The sequence below is a fragment of the Hakea prostrata genome, chromosome 7, assembly GCF_041222555.1.
Source record: "Hakea prostrata isolate BN-2017 chromosome 7, UWA_Hpros_2, whole genome shotgun sequence".
In the NCBI taxonomy this organism is placed as follows: domain Eukaryota; kingdom Viridiplantae; phylum Streptophyta; class Magnoliopsida; order Proteales; family Proteaceae; genus Hakea; species Hakea prostrata.
The window spans coordinates 8,884,624-8,911,459 of record NC_142606.1 but is presented as its reverse complement, the minus strand read 5'-3'; the positions used below and the strand labels follow the sequence as shown (position 1 = coordinate 8,911,459).

Sequence of the window (26,836 nt, the reverse complement as noted above, 5' to 3'; positions counted from 1 at the left end):
ACCACATGATTTGGTTTTCGGCGAATTAAAAAATCGGTATCGGACCGGTCGAATCAGTTGAACCGGTTCCTGTCTGTTGCCGGCTTATTCAGATAAACCATTTCAATTTCCTAATATCAGTTAGGTTTTGGCGCTGTTCAGTTCAGCGGTTCAGGTGTTGCTCCTTAACTCCACTTTGTTTCTGCTTCGTCTTCATATGCTTCTCTGTTAACCAGTTCTCCATATGTTCTTTTCTGCTCTGTTTCTTTTGTGGATATTCAGTATTTGTTTTTTCTGTTTGTCATTTGTGATTTAAATTATGTTTTTCGAGTACTTCACATGAGTTGTGAAAATACGGTGATTTCTTTGTTGCATTTCTCCTCAATCTTGGTGTGGTAAGTATTTTGAGTGCAGTATGAGGTAACCAAATAAACTTCGGCAGATCATAAAAGATGCTTTTAGGGATACCGTTGCCAGGAGTCTGATGGAACTCTTAAAAGACCGGATCAGATGCGAAGCTGAAATATTATGAGTTGCTTAGGGTAATTTTTTCAAGCCAATGGCGAGTATCCAACAGAAACTCATGAATCCTGGTAAGTACTTTGAAAAAATTTGAAAAGTTAAAAGCATATATACTCTTTAATTGTTTTATGATATATGGATGTGTATTTAATCCATTTTTATTATTTATTTACAGTAATTTGGGGAAGTTCTGCCCCCAAGTTTTCCAAGTTTGCAATGTGTATACTAGGTCTTTGTTGATTCTCTTTTGATTGCAAGTGCACTTCAAACGCATTCGAGTTTGTAATTATCAAATACATCGATTGTATAAAATTTAGTTTCAGTTTTAGTTTGTTTAGTTGTTTAATTTGTGGAAGAATGACTTAAAGACATACATGGATAACCTCCTATTGGCTAAGAATGTAAATTCACATTATAAAGAGGAATAAACAGGAACACCAATGCTTGAGAGACTTTATGTTCAATCTAATCGCCATCTTGCAGCAGTGATAAAAAAAATGCATTAGTAGAGCAGGAATTCTGTTCTACTGTAACTTGAGGAGCTAGATTGGACTATTGGAGTGATGAGCAGATGACAAGTCAATAAAATGAAGATCTTGTCCATCATGGAAATGATTGGGGAGTGGTTGACAGAACATCTGGGGCATTTATATTAGTTAAGAACCACAATTAACCAAGACAGACTCAAGCATCACCCAGTGGAGCTAATATCTGCTATACAAGTGGTAGTGAGGGTGGGCTTTTGTTGAAGAGTTGTCAAATGAAGGAGAATTAGAAGATGAGGAGGATCTGAATGAAGACGAGGATGTTAATAATGACTTCAACTAGGCATTGATTTATTTGATAATATTGATTAAAAGATATGTATATGAATTTTTTGAAATTTCACTTGACTGTTGCTTATCTGTATTTTCCTATTTAAAGATGATTTAAGTTTGCCATCTGGGCTTGATATGGAGTTTTACATTGCACATTATCAGAATGAATCTGATCTCCCAATGTAGGATTTAATCCAATTGCCCGTGGTTGACATCCGATCGACCTACCATTTATTCTTATAGTGAAGCTTGTATTATGTGAGTTTTGGGCATTTCATGTTGATTTATGTTTATTCTTTCTTCTTCTTAATTTTCTTTTTCATTTATGAATGTGCTTGTATTATATCCTGTCCTTTGTTTATTGTATGTTGTCATCTTAGGTCATTACTAGCATGACTATATCATATGACCTGTCTAAGTGCTTTTCTGCCTCAGACTCCTGAAAGTTGAGATGTTTAGGTTCTGTTGTTTACAAATGTTTTATCAATTTTCAGTTCAAAAAAAAAATAAAATTGCAACTGGAATAAATATTAACATTTATGATTTATTTATATTTGCACTAATATGGTAGATGTTTCTAGGCTTCCCTTTTCATCAGGTTCAGTTGATGCTGTTAATGCTGGTGCTGCATTATTTCTGGCAATTTCCTTCTATCAGTAAGCATTTTTCTGCTCTCCCTGATTTGTATATGCCAAATTCAGAATTAATTCTTCTCTCTTTGTGATTGTTGTGTTTTCTGTCACAATTTTATGTGGTTACCTATGCAGAGTGATACTGATGATTCCTGATTATGGTCCTATGAATTGGGATCTTACTTGCCAACCTCATGTTTTGTTTCTAATTATCAAATTGTGGCTCGAAATGTTTATTCTATGGACACTTCAATCATGTGAATTATTAGTATCTGTGGGGGAGACCTTACATGATTCTTTGAAGGGCAAATTAATCGAAGGGGCATGTTAGAAACCTGCAAGTTGGATACGAAAAATACTAAGTTTTGATTACTGGAATAACAAGAACAAACACAAAAACAAATAATACTGGTTACGATGGTGCTAGTTACTCCCTACACATATGGTGCCCTCAGCCAAAGGCTACCCAAACCTTACATAAAACATCTGATATCATATCCTTTCCTCTCAATTCCCCTCTGTTTATAACCCACCACATGTTAGTTATGGTGACTCCCCCGACTCTCTTTTCTCCACGTGTCATCATCATAGGGCCCTAACAGGGCACTCATATGTGATGAAACCAACTTTTCAAGGGGTCCCACAGAGGGGATCTCCCATTCTAGGAGTTGACTAAATTTGATTATTCTAGTAATCTGCTTGGGATGTAGTCATTAGTACAGTCACATATGTATCACTCTGTGGTCCCCCTTGGGGATTTCATGCAGACTCACACTATTTTAAATGTGGTTAACCATCTTGGATAAAGTAATTATGGCTTCATTTTTTTCTTCTTGGATGATTAGTGTCAGGGAGAGGGATAGGAAAGATTATGTATATGAGATGATGCAATGCTATTCAAAATAATGCAATATAATTGCTTTATTTGGTTCAGGAATCTCATAACTTGCTGCACTTTTGTATGTGGTCTGTAAATCAAGCAATTACATGAAAAGTATGCAGATTTCTTCTTGTGGACTCTCTGTTCATTCTTTCTTTTTCTTGTTGGGTCTTTTATTACTCAGACAGCTTGATTAATCCGTAGCCAGTCTTTTTTTTTTTTTTTTGGTGAATAATTTTTTTTTCTGCCATTCTGCTGTGTTTTTGGCTGGATGATTGATGAGCATTAATTTTTACTTTGCCACAAAGATGCAGGTGGTAGTTTTCAGCCTCTCATGTGCCAAATAGTCCTCACTGATGCATCCATTGGTTCTCAGCATTTGGTCGACCATCCCATTCTATGTCAGACAATCTTTTAACTTCTGCTACTCTCAACAAGTCCTCTCAAATGTGTTGTTTCTGATACTATCCCCTTGTGTTATTGTATTGGTCTTTTTTGTGCTTCAGCCACTCCTTATGCTGCCTGTTTGGCCTGAATGCTCAAATCTTCAGTGGTGTTATATTCTTTTGGTTGCCTTGAGACTTTAATTCCGATGGATAGCTTAGGCTCTTTTTGGTATCAATTCTCATTCTCTATTATGCATATTTAAAATAAATAAGTACAAGAATTCATTGTTGGTCAAGAATGAAAAATGGTTTGGTGAATTTTGTCAAAATTAAATTATGGAATGAAAAATAAGTTTGGTGTCAAAATAAAAAATTATTAGTAAATAATAGTGAGCAAGTGATAAAGAGAGAAAAAGTATGATTTTATAAAAACAGTGTATTGACTATTTACCCCATCTTAACCAAAAATTTTAAGTAAACTTTTTTGGTAAGAAATTTAAGAAACGCATAAATGAAGAGATGAAATTTACCAAATTCATAATTGACAAAAGTTCATTATGGATTTTGGAAGATTTTCTATTATTTTAAATAAAAATAAAACTGATAATAGATGCCAAACAACTTAAAATAATGAAAAAACCTTATAATAGAGAATGAGAATTGATACCAAAAAGAGCCTTAAGCTTATTGCAATTGGTGTTATTATTCACTCTTGCTTCAATTAGGTTTTTGAATTCTGTTGTAATCTTGCAGAGTGACGGTATTTTTGTAGAAGCTATGTTTCTGGCATATGCCATTTCATTCCTTTTTGGTATCTGACCCTGCAGATGAGCTTGTCTCTTTCTTTCTTTTCTTTACATTTTCTAGACTCAAATTTTCCTGTACTGTATTCTTCACACCCATATCTCTTTCAGGTGGAGCACCTAAATGTTGTCCAAAGATTGTACAAATACCAATGCACCAAGCTTATTCTCTATGTGAGATAATCTACTCAAAGAGAAAAAGGAAAGGCTAAGGCTTCCAGGATGTAATCTCTTCAAGGAGTGGATAACACTTAGATCAGCTTGCTGAGCTTGCCTTTTATGTATGTGATGTATTATGCAGAATGAAATCAATCTCAAACGTCATTGACACAAAAGACTAGCAGGGGTAAAGTTAAGAATCCAAGTGTCATGGATGCATAGAAGTTCTTGGACGGTGCTCTTGCGTATTGGATATTCAAATTTTGTAGGAGATCCCACTATAGGTCCAGGCGGTTCCACTTATATGTGTGGTGGTAGGTGTCCAGCTGACAACATTTGGTAAAAAAATTAGGTCTTGCCCTGCACTTTAAATGAGGTTTTATCCCAAGCAGACATGCTGACCATAGTGTGGCAAGATAATGCAATAGAGTCAAGTGGACTGTTGTTGATGGGCAAAAAAGGGGATACTCATGTATGCAGGGTGATTCAATTGAGATAACAGAGAATTCAGTGTTTCTAGTTTTTCTTAGGGTAACCAATCCATCCAACAATTTGAGTTGGTTAAGAACAGTATACGTGTGGTTCAAATGATGCTATTGTTCCACTAAGCAAACCTGGTGATACTCTTTTATGTGTCTTACGTTCCATTAATATATGCTATGTCATTATGTCAAGTACACTATTCTTCTCTTCCCCTTCTTGGGTTATATTCAAATATTGAAGTATGGGATGTGAGGTGGCACGTCCATTGGCCCCCTCTCAAACCGTATTCCACATAAGAGGTCATTCTAGCTAGGAATGAATAGAATTTTCTTTTAGAAAAAAAAATGAGACAAACAAAAGATAAGAGCAGCCAATGGCTTGGGTCACACCACAAGGAGAGTGGACCATTTTATTCCTGGTCACTCTGAAATCTGATAAATCTAATCCAATTTCAGGTTTATGCGATGGTGATGCATTAGCACCCGACTGGTGATAGAATATATCCAACTGGGTGCAACCAGGCTGATTGAACTTTGGCTTTGAGAAATCCAAGTTAGAGCCAGCTTATGGTGGGCACACCCCAATCCATGTGCCTCGTTTTGAAGCTGGAATGTACAGTTTTCTTTGGCTTTGGGGGGTGGGCGTGGGGGAACCATTTCTTGAGAACTGTTCTCTGTGTTTAATAAACTGAAAAAGGACGGTTAGGTTTGGTTGTTTTATGATCCATGTGAAACTTTTTTTTTAATCAAAGTGATCTATGTGAAACTAGTTTTTTTTTTTTTTTGTTGAATGGCTGATTTGCAGCTGGAGAAATAGCTACCTGACTGGAGGAAGTTCCAGGCTTGGTCACATCCTGTGGTCTGATGAACTACAATAGAAATTACGAGAATCCTTCATTATATTTTCTTCCCAGAATCTTTACACAATGTTGGTTCCATTTTATGATTCCTTTTTCCTTTGATTCATCGCGTTAAAAGCTTCATAGCTGATGGAACCATAGTTGAGTTAAGTTCTTTATCCTTTCCAATATTAAGTTGGCCCAATTTATCATCGATACACTTGAGTGGTCTCCATTATGCAAATGAAATGCCATCACGTTTTCGACATCTCACACTTTGAAGGAAGATAGTCTTTTCTTGGTAGTTTTCACTTTACTCAAATTAGTCAGCTTTGATACCAAATATTAGATACTTGATGAAAACAAGTTGGATCAAACATTTGAACCTATTACATGCTAAGCTAGCCTAGCATCTATATACTAGAGTAATGGGAGTAGTCCCATTTTTTTTTGGTTAAACACATTCCCTTTGAAAATTTAATTATTGGTGGAGTGTAAAGGGAGTTACCATTTTTACCCAAAAGAGAAAAGAAGTGACGGTGGTTACCATTCTATGGAATTATGAAAGTTGTCAGGTTCTGCTGTTGGTAAAATGAAAGGTCCCAGCAGAGTTGCACTTAAAGAATTTCTTTTGGGTGGTCAAATGTGTTTAAAAAATTAAAGGAAGAGTGAATGACCAATTTGGTTGACTCAAGTTCTATTTCCATTGAACCTAAATTGAACAAGAGTCTCAGATTATTACGGTATTATGTCAGCTGAGCCCAATAAATTGCAGGTGACATGCAACTTCAGGTTGATCTCAATGCAAATTCAACTGATCAAGTTGCCCTTGTTAGTCGGACTCTCATGTGGTGAAGTTGCAGATTTATTTTCCTCTTCTGATCAACCCAGGTAATTTTCTGGATTGGATTTTACACATCGATTGATAGTTGATGAACTAAAACAAAGCCTTGGCCAGGTTGAAACCGGAGAACACACACAGCCTTGGGGCCAATTCAGACCCAGTTCAAAGCTGGGTGGTTATAAACAAAATTTCTGTGTTCAAGTGGGAACAAATCTAATCTGATAAACAGTCCAAAAGCCAAACACATGGCCTCATTCGTTTAAAATGCTAAACAAATCGAATATCATGTGAAGCTTAGTCGAAACTTCTGACACAGCAAAGTGGATCTCTGTAATAATTGGGTTCTTCAGACTCGTGTGCTTCCACTTTCGATCCACACGGATCCTCCTTGTTGGGTTTTGATTATCCCTTTTCCTTCCCTTGTGCAGTGTGGATCTTTTGTCCTCTTGACCACAATACCAAACCAGAAGCTTAACAAATCAACAAACCATAATGAAAGCGGTTTTGAGCTGAACCCAGAATTCTATCTCACGAAGTAACCAACTTTAGACCGAATTGAGACTCAAAACCTCAATTCCTTCAGTAGCACATGAGATTCACTATAATATGGTTTAGCTTTCCTACCAAGGAGGGGAAAAGAGAAAAAAAGAAAGAAAGAGAGAAAAAGTCACCCTTTCATGTGCACATCTCCTCTTGCTCTCCCATGTAATTTTCTTTATCACGTGCATACGTACAAAACACACGATTCACGATGATCAGATACCCTGATCATCAAATGGGAAATCTCAATGGATTGACTACTTCTACAGAATCACAGATACATTGTTTCTTTGTACAGTACTGGATGAAACAAAATAGGTTTGGTACCATAAGTGAATTGCTTCTATTTAAGCCTGTATTGTATTGTATTGTATTGTTTTCTGTGTTCTCTTCAAAAAATACTGGAAATGCACCGGTCAAGTAGTTGTTGTGAATTTGTGGTCCTCCACAGAACACCCCAAATTATTTTTTCCTATGTATGACTTTATTTCTTGAATTTATTTGAATTTTTAGAATCAAAGCTTCTGGTGTTCTGGGCTCTGCCCAAAAACTGCAATCCAATAGTTGAAAGGTTTGGATCCGTAATTTGTTGGTCTAAGTAGCCATACAAATGGATGAGAGATGTCGGAGTGTCTTAAAGTCTAAGGGCTCAATTAGCAGCCAATGAAGCAATGAGTTTGTAAAGCCTATCTTTTAAGTGGCTCCAAATTTTTGTTCTTTAGGACCACAATGCCTTAGAAAATAGGAGGGGCTTGAGAGGAGGGTGGGGAGTGTTTGTTTCACTCGTGGTCCCATAACCCTTAGTAGTAGATAGAGATGAAAGATTTGACTTGATTTTGCACTCCATTCACTGTTACTGATTTATGGGTTTGAGCAAATTTGAGTCTCTTTGATTGGGTTCACTTCAATTCCTATCGGTTCTATGTAAATTGATGCATTAAATATGGGTAGTCAATCAGTTAGATCCAAGAGATTAATTTTACTAAGTTCATTGCTAATTTGTTTAATTCCTCAACTCTATTCATCACCCTAAAGATTACAGAAAAACCTCGATTATGGTAAGTAAAACAAAGATTAATAGATTCTCTTGATTTGCTTATTTCGTATACTAGCTAATTTTGTGCACCTGGCAAACCAGATCAGGTGAATCAAAATTTGTGATTATTTTGGGAATTCCAAGCAAGGTGTTTTGTACTTACTCAGGGGTAGATCTTGGGGAGCTGTTATAAGGTTTTGAGAATGATACTATTTAGCTCATCTAGGCGTGTTCTGATGAATACATGCCTGAAATCATGGCTTAATCATATGATCCAAAGGTGTAGATTTCTAAGCAGACTCTGGCATTTAGCTGTTGGAGATGAGGCCATGCATGGCCTAACTAGCATTCTGCCCACCACCTTCCTAGTGTCCTCTAGACCCTCAATTTTCCCTTATGAACTCACCATATTTTGTTTTGTCTGTGGTTCTTAGTGCCCCAAATATTAAGGAACCAATGCTTACTTTTTAGAAGAAGGAAGCTAATTAATTTACCTAAATTGGGTGAAAGGGTGTATTGGGGTTGGGGGAAACAAATTGAGACATGTACTGTTAAAACAATTTTTATCAAATTTAGTTTCCATTTTTTTACATTCAAATGAATTTGCTAGTTTTCACTTCACTTGTTTGTTCAACACCTTCAGATATCCATACACATTGATGACAATTTTTTGTAATAGGTATATTGGTGAATATGTTCTATAACTTGACATTCATACCAAAGAGAGTTTCAGTTTAATTTATTAATTACACTCACTAATTTCCACTTCTAGTAACCATATATCGGGTATATCAGAGTTACCAAGAACTCTCCAGATCATGAAATATTTCTCTAAATGAAAAATACACTATCATAGCAAAGCTGAAAGCCCATAGATTAATGAAATCAAAAGCAATCACACAAATTGAAGTTTCTAGAGATGACTAAGGTACTTATACAATGCATATATGAAAAGAAACAAAGCGTATCTTGGTAAATCAATTTTAGTCTCCTTTTTTACTTTAACCTATTAAGTTTAGTTAAACTCTCGAGATTAGCTCTTGGTTACAGCTTATGGGTATTTCCCCAAGGCCTCCAGGAGACTAGCATCACATCACGAGCTTAATAAATTAAAGCATTATTAAACCCAAAGAAATGAAGATGTACCTGTTTAATTAGTCATTAATTTTGTTTTTTTCCCCTTCCTCTTTGGCCATTGCTAGTTTAATTTCTTACTATTTGACACCATTTTTAAGTCGATATAATAGCAAGTAGAGTGGTTGAGCTAATGTTGCCATGGTTGACATCCCAAAACCGGGCTTCCTCGTACATGTTTTTGCTTGCTTTTGCAGCAACCAGTGATTAGTGGCTTGCATCCTGTGATCATGGTCCCATTCTCCCATGGGTTCCACCACCTAAGGATTTTTCAATCTTTAGATCATAAATGGTCCACCTCAAGAGTTTCCCCCTTCTTTAAATGTTCATTTTTATTTTATTTGGTTTCTCTTGATCATCCATTGGATCCAAAGCAAAGTAGAAGGAAGGATTAAAAAGGTATCCTAAGGAAATTAAGTGCTTAATTTCAAATGAAATTATAAAGAAAGCTAAGGAGAAAGCTCTTGAACCAGAGTTTAGGAGATAAGAAGAATAGTTTAAAGGGTAGGGAATGGGAGACACGGAAACAGCGCCCACGTTCTCCTCATATCTTAGTCACTGGCCTTTCTTTATTGTTTCTCTCCTTACAACAGGTCCTTTCTTGACAAAATGTTGTGTATCTCACCCAGGAATAAATATATACCACAGCTTCTCTTGTGACAAACCATAAATACACTTACATCTCCATACCTAATTCCTCTCTCTTGCAACTCTACTAGTTCTTAGTTAATAGCCAAGACCAAGTAGAGAGAGCTAGCTCTCTTGGGTCATCTCTCTATCTGCTAGCAGCTACATCATCTTCATCACTGTGTCATGTGATCATGGTGGGTTTCTCGTTTTGGTTTTTAATTTTCATCTCCAATTCTGTTATGACCTGCAGGGTTTCAATTCAATCCATTCTTGGTTGTCATGTCTGTAGGGATTTCAGAAGCCTGCGTGGTTGGAAGCTCTTTATGCACAGAAGTTCTTTGTGGGTTGTTCGACACATGAGACATCAAAGAAGAATGAGAAGAACATCTTCTGTTTGGATTGTTGTACCAGTATTTGCCCTCATTGTTTACCATCACACAGGTTTCATCGCCTTGTTCAGATTCGTCGATATGTATATCACGACGTTGTTCGATTGGAAGACCTCGAGAAGCTGATAGACTGCTCTAATGTTCAAGTTAGTGCTTAAGAAACGACCGCGCACAATTCACTTCTCTCCATCCTATATGTTGTCTCTCACTGAATTTTGACTGACTTTGCAAAATTTTCCCTTACAGGCCTACACCATCAACAGTGCCAAAGTGGTATTCATCAAGAAAAGACCTCAGAGTAGACAGTTTAAGGGCTCTGGAAACTACTGCACTTCATGTGATAGAAGCCTCCAGGAACCTTACATTCACTGCTCTCTTGGGTGCAAGGTAATTAATAAGCATTTTGAAGATAATTTAATGTATGTATAATTGTTGCGTTGTACTAATTTTGTGATCATATGTGATGGATGATGATGACCATCAGGTGGAGTACATACTGAAGCAGATGAAGGACCTCTCACCTTACTTGAGAAGTTGCAAAACATTACAACTCAGTCCAGACTTCCTGATACCTCAAGACACAGGAGATGAGGAGATGATCACGAATGATGAAACTCCCAATTCAACAGTGGTGGACAGTGATGAGCATATGAGTTCATCATCAGGATCTTCAGGGTCTGATCAGAGCATAAGCATGGTGTGCACCGAGTTTGTTAGAAAGAAGAGGAGTGGATTGTACGTGTGTGGGAGGTTAGCAACTAGAGTTGTTTCATCAGATGAAGACATGGCCACAAGCATGATGAGTAGAAGAAAAGGGAGACCTCATAGATCTCCACTTTGTTAACCAACTTATTGTAGTTCTGCTACTAATTAGAATTTATAAGTACTTTTAGTAGTAGTTATATATTGTGTTCTAGCTAGCTTAACTTAATTCAATCGCTTTACTTTCTTCTTCCAATTCCAAGTTCCAAGCTCCAAGTTCCAAGTTCCAAGTTCAAACTTCAAACTTCCATCTTTAATTCTCTCACTTTTGTAAGGTTTTGGTCTGTAATTTAATTAGCTTAATCACTCGGTCGGGGGTGCTTTGTCTTAATGGCTTCACGTGGTTCCTAATTCCGAGATTATCGTTTTTACATTTTTCGAAGGATTTCTTACTTTGATTTTTAAAGAAATTCAAGTCGTGACATGGAAGCCTGCCCTGTCTTCCTAATAAACTGTGAACCTCTTTGAGTTTTCTTATCAGCCCTCTGGTTCTGGTTTTAGGCTTTCAGCTTTTAACAATGGATAGCAAAGCGCCACGTGTCACCAGGTTGAGAAATTAATATTTTTTCATATATTTTATCTTGGGACCATTTCAGCTTCTTGTTTATGAGAAAAAGATTCATTAATCAGAAAATCAAATACTTAATTACTTAGTTGAATCTCGAATCATCCTGCTCAAATACCTTGCTTTATTAATGTTTTATTCTATGATGGAGTTAACTTTCAATCCCTTTACTCGATAAGCAAGTTGTTAGGGTTGAATCTTAGGAACAATTATACCATAAAGGAGAAGAAAAAATTTGAACAAAGAGAACCTTCATGCAGAAGAAAGCTCACAATCACCGATCCATTCATTTCAATTGTCAAAAATGAGTTACATGGAGTGAAGAGAATTTTTTTCTTTTTTTTTTTTGGATCTGAGGTTCATTCGGGCCAGAATTACATATTTTTATGAAAACTCTAATCCTAGATATAATCAACACCGTATATCTCTCAATATAATCTAGGCTATCAAATAAAAAGTCTGAATACAATTTGTGTGTCACCAAAGTAACTTTCAATGCATGCAAAGCAACTAAAGGCGAGTTTAAGAGGGTGGCGCTTTTTTTATGAGGAACTTTGCGAACTTGGTTTTCTGCAAGAGACAAGACACCCCCTGCAGTCATACACGCAAAATCAAGTTCACATACATAACACAAATAAATTTTTTTTTCTGGTCTAAATAACACAAGCAAATGAAAGCTACATACCATCAAAGGGTTATTCAAATGATGCTTAATGAAAAGGTCATAAACTTAGCTCCGGTTGATGGTCTACAGAGTGCTAAGATCTTTCTTTTCATACATAAATATGATATTTGATAAAATAAAATAAAAATAAATAAATAAATATGAGAATTGGAGAAAAAAATCGTCCCAATATAAAAATGTAGTGTTATAGTCAGCTTCCACATACTGCAGAGGGAACTGCACGAGCAAGCCCCTTGCAGTTGTCAGGTTTGTGCAAAGAAAATAAAATGAATTTTAATTATAGATGTTAAGTACGGATTAATTATGCGGTTTACACGTTAATCTTTTCTTCCATACTTGTTAACAGAAAACTTTCACCTAAATTAATCCTCGAAGAAATAAAATCTAAATAGCAATTAGTGATGGGCGTCGGCGTAATTGGATGGTCAGGATCATCTAAGCATTGGGATTAGAGGATAAAAATATCACAACAATTTATTTATTTATTTTAAAAAAAATTAAAGATGGAAAGCCTGTGAGATTCACTCGTGTACCCCTATATTATAATTGTATAATATGAAGTCAAGTAGTATTTAAAATTCAAATATCTTTGTCACTCTTATGATGGGTGGTGTTGTACCAAAAGGTAATTTCAATTGCTTTGACTTTGACTGTTAAGAGACAGCTCGACCCTCTGCGTACCTCGAGAAGATATTTAAAAATTGGTTTATCACTTCACACCTTGACCAGTCAAAATTCTCCCACGCTTACCCCTCATGACTGGTGCAGTAAGGAAGGACTTGAAAACAATTTTATTAATCTTTCTTTTTTATCTTTTTCCTTTTGTCCTTTTATTATATTTTTTTTCAATTAGAACATGAGATCTACTACTTTTATTTTTATTCTCTAAAAAGTAGGAGGAGGAGATCTAGTGAAACATACTTTGCTTAGCTTACCAGGTAAACCTAAAAATAATTATTACTTTATTCTCTATATTTTATTAAATTATTAATTAATCCAATCTTATGCTCTAAGGAGCGATTTAGAGGGCAATAGTGATTATCTTAATAAAACTTGATCTTCTTGTTTACAAACTCATTTCCAACAAATATGGGCTTGTGGATCAGGCCCATTAATCCATTTGGTTTCTAGGCCCATTTGTCAAAAATATGGGCTTGTGGATCTGATTGATCCAAGTCCAACCATTAATAGAGATCTGTCTGTCTAATTAGAAATGATAGCCACCAAAAATATCTAACCTCATGATGATAGCGATGCAACATACATACCATAGCATTACTTTCCTTTTATTCCAAAGCATCATAAGTGCAAGCCTTACTATAACCAAACAAGATTTTTAGTCATCAAAGTTAGGTGAAGAATTATTATTATTATTATTATTTTTTATTATTATTGATATTTTTTTAACTGTATTAAACACTCATCCATTCACCCAAATGACACCTAGAGAAAGATACACAAAGAAAAAAACATTAGCACACCTAACAGGCTAACATTAAAGTTGCCATGAAATCAGAAGATAGGAAAATTAGAAATCATACAAGATAACTAAATATCCAAAATAAGGATCTTTTTGCTAAATTTCAATTTAAAAGATCAATCATAACGAGAAGACAACATTTGCTAAATCGTTTGTTTTTAAATTGTAATTATTTTAGTTTTATTGAAAAAATATTGTTTAATTGTTCTTGACCAAGGATCAAGTATTGGTACTTTTGAGACCTTGAAAAAAATATTATAATCATTTTAAAATAGGATAATCAATCTCTTATACATAATTTTTGTAATTTTTAGTTTTTATAACATGCATATCTCTCTATGTTGGAGAAGACGTGCACAATATTATTTAACAATCTCATTATTGGAATGGTTGGAATAAGTTCGTGTATATGTGGCCAACTTTAATTGTATATCTATTTTGGAGGTTTTTTAATTTCATTATATCTCAATAGTTTATGTTGTTCTAACGGTTCTATAAACAAATTTAATAAAATTTATTGAATTTGATACCTTTTCCACTTTACATTGAAAGAGTCCCTGTAGTTGACCTTGTTTAGTGGGAATATTGATGAGTTGTTATTGTTGCTTGTCTAGTTGTGTAATGACTTTTAAGAGAATATAAAGAACTAAAAATAAATTATAAGTTTTTCATGAATAAACTCATCTCTCTATCTCTCTAGAGGAGATCAAAACAAATGGCTTTATGAATCACATCTCAAATCAAATGGCTCTCTGAATCATGCCAAAAAATATCGATCTAGAGTTGAAAAGTCCTTCTCTTAATGATATATTCAAACCACAAGTGATGGATATCCTAGCAAAAATTAACTTATAATCATGTCTCAAATCAAATGGCTCTATGATCATGCCAAAAAATATCTAGAGTTGAAAAGTTCATCTCTTAATGATATATTCAAACTAAAAGTGATGGATAAGACCAGCAAAAATTAACTTATAAATGTGATTACAAATAGAAAATAATCTTAAAATTAAAAACCAATCTCGAGCAACCTAGAACGAGTAAAGAAGCTATTGAATATGAAGGTGATGGATTGAGAATACAAGACTCATACATAATGTCCACCAAATTCATGGCTCTCCAAAAGGAAACTAAGGCACCTCCCCATTTGAATTAAGATGGCTAGGTAGCCGGTAGGCCCCACAATAATCCAGTGAAGATAACACATTCCAATATTGATAGTCTTTTTTATTTTATAAGAAACTTATTTAATTAAGAAAAGTCGAGGTAGTAAGGAAACAATCTTTGAGCCAATGAGTAGTAAGTGGCCAAACAATTGTACCCTCAATCACTTTCCTAGTTAAAACATCCCCTATAGAACTGTAGGCTTTAGTTACAAAAGAAAAGCAACAATCCTCCAAGTATTAGTAATCACATAGCCTTGATCTTGAGAGCCAATGACTCCCTGACAAGAGTTGAGCCGAAAATCAACGGATCCAACACCGCCAATAAAATATTATTCAAATGATCATAGGCTTTAATATCCATCCCACATCAAGCACCACCATCAGCAAACGAGGCATCGGCGTTGACCTTAATCCACCCCATCCGTGGGGCCTTCAAATGGCCCACCGAACTCGATCTCACACTGCTTTGAGTAACTTGCATAGGAAGTGAACCATGAATAAATTCCTTGGCTCTTCTTACAGCCTCTACGACAACTTGAGAGGGCGACCAAGTTCTTATTTTAAAGATGAGATCATTTATGGTAATCCACAGTTGCTAAAATAAGAACAAACAATTTTCTTCTTGTTAGCCTTAATAGGTAAAGCTTGCAATTCCTGGATCTATTTACAAACAAACAGGCAAACAGCTCATCTGAAGGAAGGATGTATGACAACTCACTTGCAAACTAAACAGCAAATGCATACTCCAAAATAATATAGTTAAACGATTCCATTTCCTTACTACAGTAAATACAACAAGTATCAATCTTAAAATTTCTTACCGCCATTGCCTCCCTGTCAGAAGATTATTCATTGCACAACCTCGCCATGAAAGGTGTTAATCTTAAATAGCACAAGTGCATTCCAAATAAAATGGCAAACTTCCGTAAGGATAAAGATCTATTATGGCAACTTGGAAGAAAATGCCTTAGATATATACAAAAATCCATCTCAAAGAATTATAAAACGTTGTTGACCGTAATCTTAGCAACAGTGATAGCCTGGTCGATTGATGTACGACATTAGTCCCAACCATAAAAAAAGCTGAACCAATATTATTAGTTTTTCTGAGAAAACAGCATAGGCAATCATCATGTATGTGAAATAATTATTCTCAGGCATCAGAAATCTCTTTCCACGAAATGACCACATCTGGTTACCAAAAAAAACAAAGAAAAGAAAAACACATCTTCAAATCCAAGATAAAATATGACCACATCAATCCTCCACGTGGTCCAATACAAGCAAAACATGTGGCCAATCCGCTTCTCTCACTGTTGAAAAACAAGTGGGCATTATCATAATTTATACCTTGATCTCACACTGGGCAAGATCAACCATTTCAGTTATAGGTGTTGCGCGTATTTATTTTGCAGAACTGAAGCTCGATCATATCTTATTATGTCTGGGTCCCAGACGTGTGACACGACAATCCCAGAGCAATTTGGTCCAAAGATGGAAAACCACTTCTGGGCTGTCAAGATCATTGCCCCCACCAATCCATATCACACCTCAGCCCGGGCCCGGCCCCGGCCCCAGCCCCAGCCCCAGCGCCATCTAAGGTCTGCGCCCAAACGAACCTCAGAATCCGATGAGACTGCGAGTGCGAAAGACTGTTTATTTGAAATTTGAAATTTGAAAAGCTATCACTTCCAAAAAAACTATATCTGAAAGCTGTCTGCCGCATAAAATAGCCAACACTCACTCAGGTCAGGCCGACATGGGTCGCTTATAAAGTAAGAGATTTAAGCAGAGAGCGCCAGCTGTCACAATTACGTCGGCGAGTGAGGTTTACGGTTTACTTGAAAGCGACAAAATAAGGCGGACTAAATTAAGGGATTCTAAGTTTCTAACCAATAATAAGAGAGTCCCAGAAATTGAAATCGTGGATACACCTCTGTCTGTTCAAGTGGGACCCCACACGATACCGACACGCGACGCGGCTGTTCCCTTTTTTAAGCGAGAACCCTTCACCCTCCCTCCCCTTTTAGCTAGTAGGGTGGGTAAGTTAAGTTAAGTTGCATGGAATTAGTAACTGGTAGCCGGGGTAGCCCACAACCACAACCACCACCCCCAGTCCTTCCTTCCTTTTCCTTCCTCCCAAGTCCCACAATCCCACGCACCTTTTCTCATTTCCCAGATCCGACCCTTCCCAGTTGTGTTGTGGTCCCCCACCACAACTATTTTTACCAACTACTTTCCAACCCTCCGGAGCCGGACCACCCTCTTTCCGTTTTCATTTTTACCCGTTCGTGCTTCCCTGCAGGGTCACGAGGCTGGAAAATTTTATCATCCGATTGATTTCCGAGTTTCAGATGTGTGATATGCGTTCATACATCAAATTAAAAGGCTTTGATATATTTATAACTCACATTAATTGATTTGTAAATGGATTTAAACCTTTTAGTGTAAGATGAAAACACATATCACAGAGAAATGAATAGTCTATTTTCTTGCTAAAAATGGTCCCAAAGCAAGTTCAAATCACTTGAGAGGAGAGTTTGACAAAACTACCCCTCGTCCCACATCCTCAGTCTGAAATGCATTGGTTCCTGATGACCCCAGAACAATGTTCTAAACCTCGGCAAGGGTACACGCAACTTAATACCATGATCCCATTTGTAGGTTGGTGTTACCCCCATTGCATTGCTTCCACTCAGTGTAGAATCAACCAGGTGGTGTGTGGTCAGACGACTCGACTCAGACGTCAAATAATTATTCTATGTCGTTCACATTTTGCCGCTGGCACTGCGGAACAAAGAAGGGTAGCATGGTCATTCCAGGTTGATAAGAATCATCTATTTTTGTTTGCCGTCCCATCTTATCTTATAAGGGTACTTTCGGAATATATATATATAAAATTCAAAATCCATGGTCATATTCCGCAGTAAGTAAAATCCGTGGTAGGGTCCCCCTTTTTTCAAAATGCCAAGTTTCACTCCAGTAGATACCAGTTACCAACTTCCCCTTTGCGGACCAAACTCCCGAAAACTTTTCTAAAAGAAAACTGAAGCTTTCCAACCACGGCTCAAATCTTATTCTGGAAGTACAAGTTACAGAAGAAGCACAGGAAAAATTTTTAGATCAAAAAAGAACCAGGAAGAACGATTTCGCAAGAAGCATGATTTCATGTTTAAGATTTCAAGCTCTTCTTATTTTACTTACCTGTGTCTTCGTTTTCACAACCTCCTCTTCCTCCTCGTTCTCTCCTGACACAGTTTCTCACCATCACCTTCGGAAAACAACCATTTCAGGTGCTTTTTCGTTTTGTTTTTGTTGATTCTCCAAATAAGTTTCCTTCGTCTAGCTGTTTGGGATGGGGTGCTTGGGTTCCACTCTAGCGCATTGTTCTTATTTTCAAGGAAAATGGTTTAGTTCTGAAAAAAGGCACCTTTTTCCCTTTTTTCTCTTCCTTTTGTCATCTTTTTTGCAGGGTTGCTTAATGAGCAAGTGTCAGTGAGGTTGGTTCCATGGGCGACGAGAAGGTCCGTTGTTGAGGGGAATGGGAAGGCCAACTCATCTGTTCTTATACTAGCTGCGGATAGAACATCTAGGAGAGACCCTCTCGATGGGTACAAGCGTTATCATGGAGGATGGAATATCAGTAATACCCACTACTGGGCTGTGAGTTTCTCGATTCATCAACCGACTATCTATCTTATATGAAAATTTCTATGTTCTTTTCTACTTTTTTGTTACTAATTTACTATTTGCCTTTGGGATGATGAGGAAATTCTATCATTTGGGTTCTCAATTTTGCTTATTTCTTCTCGAGTGTAAATTTTCGTACCCATTTTTCGGTCAATTCCTGATGGATGTTTCGCATAACGTTAGTGACCTTACTATGGTTGTCTGCGTCGATTGGTCTGTGTGTTTCAAATTTTTTTTTTTTTTTTGGATAAATAAGTAATCAACGCCACTAAAAATCTGCTTTTTATTTCAGTCTGTAGGTTTTACGGCTGCTCCTCTGTTCCTCATTGGCTTAATTTGGTTCGCTGCGTTTGGGCTATGCCTGTCCTGCATCTGTTTATATTATTTCTGTTGTCAGCGACCCCGCTACGGCTATTCTCGAACTGCTTATGCTCTCTCCCTAATATCTCTTATTCTCTTCACCATTGCTGCAATGTATGTTCCTCTCTATTTTGGGTTCTTTTTGATTATATTCTTGATTACAGTCCATTTTGTATGACATTCTGCTATGTCTGTGTTTCAGTATTGGATGTGTAGTTCTGTACACTGGCCAGGGAGAATTTCATGAAAGTACAACAGAAACGTTGAATTACATAGTCATGCAATCAAATGTGACTGTGAACAGCCTGAGGAATGTTTCAGGCTATCTTTCCTCCGCAAAGCAGATTGGGGTAGACAATGTTTTTCTTTCCTCTGATCTCCAAACCAAAATCGATCAAGTTAACGCCAAGATTAACGGTTCTGCTAACTCTCTATCGAGCCGTACCTCAAAAAATTCAGATTCTATACAACAAGTGCTGGATAACGTGTAATGAAATTATTCATAGGCTTTATTTCAGTGCATTAGATGGTGTTTATGCTTTGTTCTAGTATTAAATTGATCTCATTGTAAACTGCAGGAGATATGTTCTCATCGTACTTGCTGCTGTGATGATGGCGTTAGCATTCATTGGCTTCAGTAAGCCTATTCATATCTTCAATAACCTGCCTGAATATTTAATGTTTCAGTATCTGGATTTTTGCCCTTTTTATTTTTGGTTCTTTGTTGGTGTTTATTGTAATGTTGCAATTGCTACCTGCTGCAGTATTTTCTGTTCTTGGCCTGCAGTTTCTTGTCTACCTGTGAGTACATTAATCAGGAACCCTTTCTTCTTATTCCTTTTTGAACTATCTGATCCTGGCTGGCTGGCTGGTGTGTGTGTTTGTTTCAATATTTCTTACTTGATGCTGCAATGGTTACAGCTTGGTGATTATTGGGTGGATTCTTGTAGCGGGCACATTCATCTTGTCTGGCGTATTTCTCCTGCTCCATAAGTAAGTTGCATTAATTAGACTGGAGTAAATGCATGTATACATTTATTATTGTTTACTAAGAGCTCCATCTACTTATCTTGACCATTGAAATATAATTTTCATTGCAGTATGAAAAGTTTTAATGATTTTTGCAGTTTGCCTAAGTAGAATTTCATGATTTTATATGGTTCTGTTTGCATTTTATAGTTTCCAATCAAGTATGATGGTCGTAATGAATTGCTCAAATGCTGGTTCAGTTTCTGGGCCTCATATGGCATAGCTAAGGCTGGTAGTCAAACTGTTGAGAGTTGAGGGGGCTGTTGTAACTCTTCTGCTTACTTATCTTGGTGTCTATGTGATTCTAGGCTTTGGAGAGGTAGAAAATTTGAGATGACCCCAACATGGTGTTGCTTGGCTGACCAAGGCACCCTTCTAACATATTGCTCCTGGATGCCTAGGCCTTGCTTTTCAACATTTTCCTAGTTATGGTTGTCAAGGTGTCTCCTGGGTCTCTTAGTGCCTTGGTTGTCCTGTTAGTGTCACCTTGCATCTAAGGCGCTTCAACTACAGCTTGAGAACTTGGTTCTGGAGTTTCAATCAGCCAACCAAAAAGGGTGTTGGTGCAGGTTGTGTGCAAGAGGCTAGGTGGAAGGCTTATAATGTTAAGGAATTAGAAATTAGAATGACTCAACAACTTTGCAGATAAGAAAATAGAAGCTAGATGGAGATGGGAATAATTATTTAAGGAATGATGTTGTAGATGTTAAAATTAATTCTCAGAGGAAAGGATCCATGAAACACGTGTTAGGAATTATTAATCAATACAATTAGTGCTTACGCGCCCCTAACTGGATTATACGGAAAGGAGAAAGTTCTCCCTGTTGCCAGATTAAGGGGTGTTCCCATGTCATAGTAATGATGGCGTAGGGAACTGAGCCATCCACATGGGCAGGGGAGTGTAGGGAAAAGAATAAATAAGCTATTTCAGAAGGCATACGATACATAGGCTAGGTGAGAACTTTTTATCTTAAGACAAAAATATTGAGTAACAATTTGGGAACGCATGGATAGAAGATAATGCTTGGTGCTGTTGTCAACTGCTCACTTGCTAAATGCTTGGTCACAGGTTCAAGTCCTGGAATCAGCTTCTCTAGAAACAGGGGTAAATCTGTGTACATTTGATCTCCCATAAACCATGTTGAATGCAGGAGCCCTGTCCCTCGGGTATGGCCTGTGGATAGATTAGCTCAAGGAATTAGTCAGGTGAAAAAGATTATCACTAGAGATGTTCGAACTTCTAATTGAACATGCTAAAAGAGATAGTAGAGTCTATGAAAGTATTCATGGATGGATATGGTCTTGGAATTATGGTATAAAATGGTTAGGCTGAACATGAGCATAATACAAGCAACCAAATTATGGGGTGATGGTATAAAGGAAGCTTTGAACTTAAGGATGTTAGATGGTGAATGTTTAATAAGATAAGTGGCAGTATAGAGCTTCAAACCAAAACACTTGTGATGCACCAAACAACTTCCCAAAAATGCACTAGTGTTTTGCTCTCAGCAACCTCATTTTGATTAGCTGTATAACATAAAAAAGTTAATGAACTATGCCTTTCTAGAAAAATATCAAGAAAATTTTGAAGACCTGCAGGCATGTTGATGGGGCTCTAGATTTTAAAGGATCAACTAGATGTCAACTACACAGGATCTTTTATGAACCTGCCAATCCAGTTAGGTTAAAACTGAGGGTAGGGTCCAGTGGAGGTTAAGGTTAGGACAAGTTTAGGGTTGGAATGTATGGCTATGACCAGTGAAGGTGGGGTTTTGCTGAAGTGGTTTGAATGCTGACTTCGATGTCCCAGCAAAATTAGGGCTAGGGTTTCTGGTTTTAAAAAAGTGAAGATGATGGAAATTTTAGGTTTGGACCAGCCAAATTGGGACCAGCTTGGAATTGAGTGTGGAGGCAATGGAAAGGGTTTTTGCCAATTTAAGTACATTTGGATGGCTGGGTAGGCTGGGGAGGAATTAAGGTTTTAGAATGGAGTTTAGGGATGACAAAAGCTAGAGCTTTAATGGAGGGAAGGGGCAGCAAGGTGGATGATGGATGAGAGTGATAGTAGTTCTGGGAAGAAGCGTGACATTTCTTTCTTGTCATCTTTGTCTTCCCTGAGCAGTGAAGAAAAAGGACACAAGATGAGGATAAGAAAGATGAGGTGAATATTCAAGAAATTGAAGAAGGTGAAAGAAGGTATCGATCTTGACAATGGCTTTGCTGCTGAAAGTGATGATGTAAGAAGAACTCTGCATAACTTAAGAGGACCCATAATATCAGATAATGAGCTTGAGGTAATCATGGCAGTTTCCATTGTATAAATCGTAACATATCATTTGCATATATTTTGTTAACTCTGAATTAAGGGTGATTATATTGGCAGCATTTTTTTTTCAGCCTGTGGAGGTTGTGATTTGAGGATGCTGTGGGTTCAATTGATTGCCAACAACATTTTTTCAGCATGTGATTTGGTTGCCCACCAAAATATGTTGGTTTGGGTCAATTTTTAAACCTGAGTACAAGAATTCGGGTCACACGTAAAAATAGTTTAGAATGAAATCTCGAGATTGTGATCTTCACTAAGCTTTCGGGTCACATGTAAAAATAGTTTGGAATGAAATCTCGAGATTGTGATCTTGTGATGATTGAAAAGGGGGGGGGGGAATCCATTCTGTATAACTCAGGCCAGCTGTAGTGGCCATGGTTAAGCTGCATGGGCACAGGCATGAGTTATCACCTCACATTTGTTGAGGAGCTTGGGTCCATGAGCTCTACTAATATTTAGATCAGGGACTCATCCAGACACGAAGTCTGAAAGTACTTTAAGAATTTATTGTCATATAAACACAAATAAATATAGGTGTTATAATCACAACCTGAAAATTTCAGTTTGTTGAAAGATAGAAGTCATCTGAATGCTAGAAATTTACTAAAGCGGGCATAACTAGAAATGTGATTGTTAGATGGTTGGGATCCAACTGGAATACTCCTCAATTTACGCCTGTACAAACTTTTCATTGCTGATATTAATATATAATTATGTTTTACCTTGGAGAAATTTTGCCACTCTTGATTCTGATCTACCTGACTGAAATCTACTTCTTTGAGCAAAGACAGGACGACTTTATGATTTAACTTGTTTCTAAGAAAACTCAGTTAAAGAGTAGTTCTATTTGACTTTTCATTTTCCTGGCGTTGGGTGAAAATTTTACATCTTGTTCAGGCTAAGACGTTTGTCCAGAGTATTTGTCAGTCCAAATTTTGATCTTAAATGATTGTCAAACCTATTTTCCTCTTGTGTGCCAGTGTTGCTGGAGACACATGTGTTGCAATGAACGAATGGGTCCAAAACCCAACTGCCCAGACGGCTCTGGATGATATTCTCCCCTGTGTAGACAATTCGACTGCCAATGCAACCTTGATACAAAGCAAGCAAGTTACTCTCCAGTTGGTCGATATGGTGAACCAGGTCATTGGGAATGTCTCGAATAGAAACTACCCTCCAAACTTTGCCCCTTTATACTACAATCAATCTGGCCCCTTGGTGCCTCACCTCTGCAACCCATTTTTTCCCCAACTTGTTGGATAGGAAATGTGTTGCTGGTGAAGTGGACTTCAACAATGCAACACAGGTAAGTGAACTAACACCTACAACCTAATCCTTCAAACAAAGTGATCGTCAGCATGAAGTAGAAAATCACGGTGTTTTGATGCAGGTTTGGAGGAACCATGTCTGTGAGGTATCAGCGAATGGGACATGCATAACAGTGGGCCGCCTGACCCCCAGCATGTATAACCAAATGGCAGCTGCAGTGAATGTAAGTTATGGGCTTTATCGCTATTCTCCATTTCTAGTTCAGCTGGAAGACTGCACCTTCGTGCGGGATACGTTCACGGAGATCAGTAGGGATCACTGTCCTGAATTACGAAAATACAGTAAGTGGGTGTATGTAGGATTGGCAATGGTGGCTGCCGCAGTGATGCTATCTTTGATCTTTTGGGTAATCTATGCTCGAGAGAGGCGACACCGCGTGTACACCAAACAGTATGATGCAGCTTATGGTCGAGAATACAAGACCTGAGAAAATTATGGTTATACTTTAGTTAATGTCGTTTGAGTCAATTATGAGTTTTCTTTCTGACAGCAATATATATATGTATATGCTAAGAGGTTGTGACATTTGTGCATATTATGTTAGATTACTCCTGGTTTGGTGATTTTGTGTTACATGCATTTACATTAAGTTTTAGAAATTGCGGTTTCGCAGAATGTGGTTCATATTGTAGTATTTTCTCCCTGCCATCTTTGCATTTATAAATGCTTGGGGTTGCTGTAACGGCCCAGGATTAAGCTTCAATTGTAAGGGTAGATAACCAGAACACCAGTTGATTGGGCCCCAGACGTATCCTCCATTGGTCCCTAACCCTAAAGTCACATAGATGAAGAAGACAGTGAGGTTGAGAATGGATCATTTGAACCTTCATTTATTATTTCTACAGTGTATTCTACAATTTGGAGCGGCTGAAGAGATTCTCTCTCTCACCTTGACAACTATTTAACGAAGAATAATTTACCAATGACTTGTGAGCTCTGAGAATTCAAGTTCCAGTAAATGGTGTCATATGATTCTATCCTGTTTTTCAGAACCTATGAATCTAGACACGCTGATGGTGATGTGTTCACTCCAACTAAAGTATTCATCAGAAGATCCAAATTATCTACTCAGCTTGTTATCATCGGGCGTAATTCCTGTGATAATTTCTCAGTGGGCCTTGGCCATACATTTGAGGAAGTCCACTGACACAGATATCATTTTGTTTGGTTGCAAGGAAAAATAGAGGAAAGAAAAGTGAAATGTTTTTGAACAGGAAAAAGAACCTTTAGTAATCAAAACCTCTTATGATTACATAAGCTATATAAATTTCATATCATATTAACTAATAATATATTTTACATGTACTTTTATTATACTTCTTAAAATAAAATAAAATAAAAAACGAATAAATGTAATTATTATAAAATTTATGTTTTAAGTATGAAGGTATTTTTTTCTTTCTTTCTTTAAGTTTCAAAGCCTCTAGAACATATCATCCAAATCTATTTAAAAGAGAGTCTCTTTACATTTCTCAATTATAAAATTAAATAAAAATTAGTAAATTTTTTTTTTAAAGGAATGAGACCTACAATTGTATTCTGTGGCTCCTCTTATATCTGAGGTTGGCAAATGTTTTTGAAGTTTATTGTAAAAGTTGTCTTCAGTGAGTTTAGATTCTCTATCACAATGAGTAGAAGATTATGTTCTCATTATATTTTTTTCATCATGTATTTAAGAGGAATTTTATTTTTAAATATTTATAATCTACTTAATTAATGTTGTGAGATAAATCTCCACTAAAATATATGATGAAAAAAACACAATCTGAGTGGTGGATCCACGTGTGTGCAACTGGGAGAGAGAGAGAGAGAGGGAGAAAGAAGTCGGCCACGTGGGGTGAGCCGTGGAGGGTGTTGAGTTGAGTTGGGCACCACAGTGAGTCAGCGACATCCCACATTCAAGGTAAGCTTACGTAAGGGAGATCCACGAGTGGGCCCACATGTCATTGGCTCGATCCGATCAGAATTGATTCCCACGTGTGACCACATAAGAGAGAGAGAGAGACAGATTGCAAGCCGGATTTTGATTCTGTTTAGTTTAGTGGTGGGGGCCGGGGGGGGAGAAAATCCAAAGAACGGGGCCGCCCACTGACTCAGCCCCACGTTTTGCGGTTGGAAGCAAACCGAAAGAGGTTTTGTTTATGAATTTATTTATTCTCAAATCTTAACAAACACTTTGGATCTCCACTCAGCTTCCATTTAAATTGTGTTCTGATATTAGCTGGAGGCGGTTGAAGAGATTCTCTCTCTCTCCACACCGTGCAAGTGCAAGTGCGAGTGCGTGTGCCTGTTAGGAGAGAAACAACTAAACCACATTGTATTTCTTATCAATCAGAGCTTTCACTTTTAACTTTGAAAGTAATAATAATAATAATAAGAAAATAATAATAGCTGGTGGCGGTTGAAGAGATTCTCTCTCTCTCCCTCCACACCCGCGTGTGCGTGTGCGTATTAGGAGAGAAACAACTAAAGCAGATTGTATTTCTTGTCAATCAGAGGCAGAGCTTTCACTTTTAACTTTGAAAGTAATAAAAAAAAAAATAATAATAATAGTTAAAAAAGAAAAAAGAAAAAGGCAAGGGGCATTAATGAACTTGTACCTGAAGGAAAGCAGTTATAAGAACACGCATCTTTCCCCCTGCAGGGTTGGAGTTGTGAAACCGAACCATAGCTCCAAAATAAAACCCTATTATTATTATTATTATTATTATTAAAGAGATTCAAAAGAAGAGAAAAAAAGAAGAAGAGAAGCGATCATCGATCGCCATGGCAACAAGAAGCTCAGCTCCGAATAATTTGAAGTTGAATACGAATGGAGCCTCTGCCTCTCGTTCCTCATCCAGCTGCCTGTGTGCTCCAACCTCACACCCTGGCTCTTTCCGCTGCACTCTTCATCGGAATACCCAACGTAAGATCTCCAACAGGGGAGAGGCTCCGCTGCTGCGATTCAGCATCATCGTCATCTTCATCTTCAGTCGTCGAATTCGGCCACAAACCGACCAGAATCGTTTAAGATGATCACCAAGGCTCATCTACTCAAGGCATTCCTTCTGCATATTATCAAACCCGCCAATCAAAGCCTTCGTAGGAAAAGGAATTTCCAGCCAAACAAGCCCACCAGATTCTCTTTGATGAATGACATGAATACCAACAACAACAACAACAGAAACACATACGGTGTGGTTTTTTCTTGACAGTCAGTCTTCTTAAATTCACCTTCAAATTGAGTCGATCTGTTCATTTTTCCTATTTTTCCTATTTTTCCCGTTTAATGTAAATATGATATGAGGAAGCCTGCAATGCGTTTATCATGGAAATGGATGAGAATTTTAGATCCTGGTTCTTCGTTAACTCTCGTTTTCATTCTTCTC

At 37.2% G+C, this 26,836-nt stretch overlaps 2 protein-coding genes and 1 long non-coding RNA gene across 3 annotated transcripts; all 3 read left to right on the top strand.

The window, feature by feature from the left end:
• Positions 1-159: 159 nt before the first annotated feature.
• Positions 160-4,953, top strand: LOC149009502 (uncharacterized). Its single transcript, XR_016174761.1, has 3 exons — positions 160-572; positions 1,901-1,975; positions 4,132-4,953. It is a non-coding gene; the product is annotated as an uncharacterized LOC149009502 (long non-coding RNA).
• Positions 4,954-9,775: 4,822 nt separating this feature from the next.
• LOC149009501 (protein RGF1 INDUCIBLE TRANSCRIPTION FACTOR 1-like) lies at positions 9,776-11,188 on the top strand. The gene is made up of 4 exons (XM_089162818.1): positions 9,776-9,878; positions 9,974-10,219; positions 10,320-10,460; positions 10,558-11,188. Exons 1-4 carry the CDS (start codon positions 9,876-9,878, stop codon positions 10,915-10,917), a joined length of 750 nt encoding a protein of 249 aa, XP_089018944.1. The 5' UTR covers positions 9,776-9,875; the 3' UTR covers positions 10,918-11,188.
• A 6,509-nt stretch (positions 11,189-17,697) lies between these two features.
• Positions 17,698-24,338, top strand: LOC149009500 (envelope glycoprotein B). Its single transcript, XM_089163208.1, is given in 10 exon segments — positions 17,698-18,024; positions 18,204-18,394; positions 18,714-18,895; positions 18,984-19,268; positions 19,360-19,418; positions 19,546-19,582; positions 19,703-19,774; positions 23,117-23,375; positions 23,377-23,442; positions 23,527-24,338. Coding segments are annotated over 10 exon segments (1,650 nt in total). The 5' UTR covers positions 17,698-17,891; the 3' UTR covers positions 23,893-24,338.
• The last annotated feature ends 2,498 nt before the right edge of the window (positions 24,339-26,836 follow it).

Bases quoted from the DNA above. Each gene is read 5' to 3' on its own strand.
- LOC149009501 (XM_089162818.1), top strand. The intron at 10,220-10,319 runs GTTAGTGCTTAA...TTTCCCTTACAG, and splicing joins TAGACTGCTCTAATGTTCAA to GCCTACACCATCAACAGTGC. The intron at 10,461-10,557 runs GTAATTAATAAG...GATGACCATCAG, and splicing joins ACTGCTCTCTTGGGTGCAAG to GTGGAGTACATACTGAAGCA.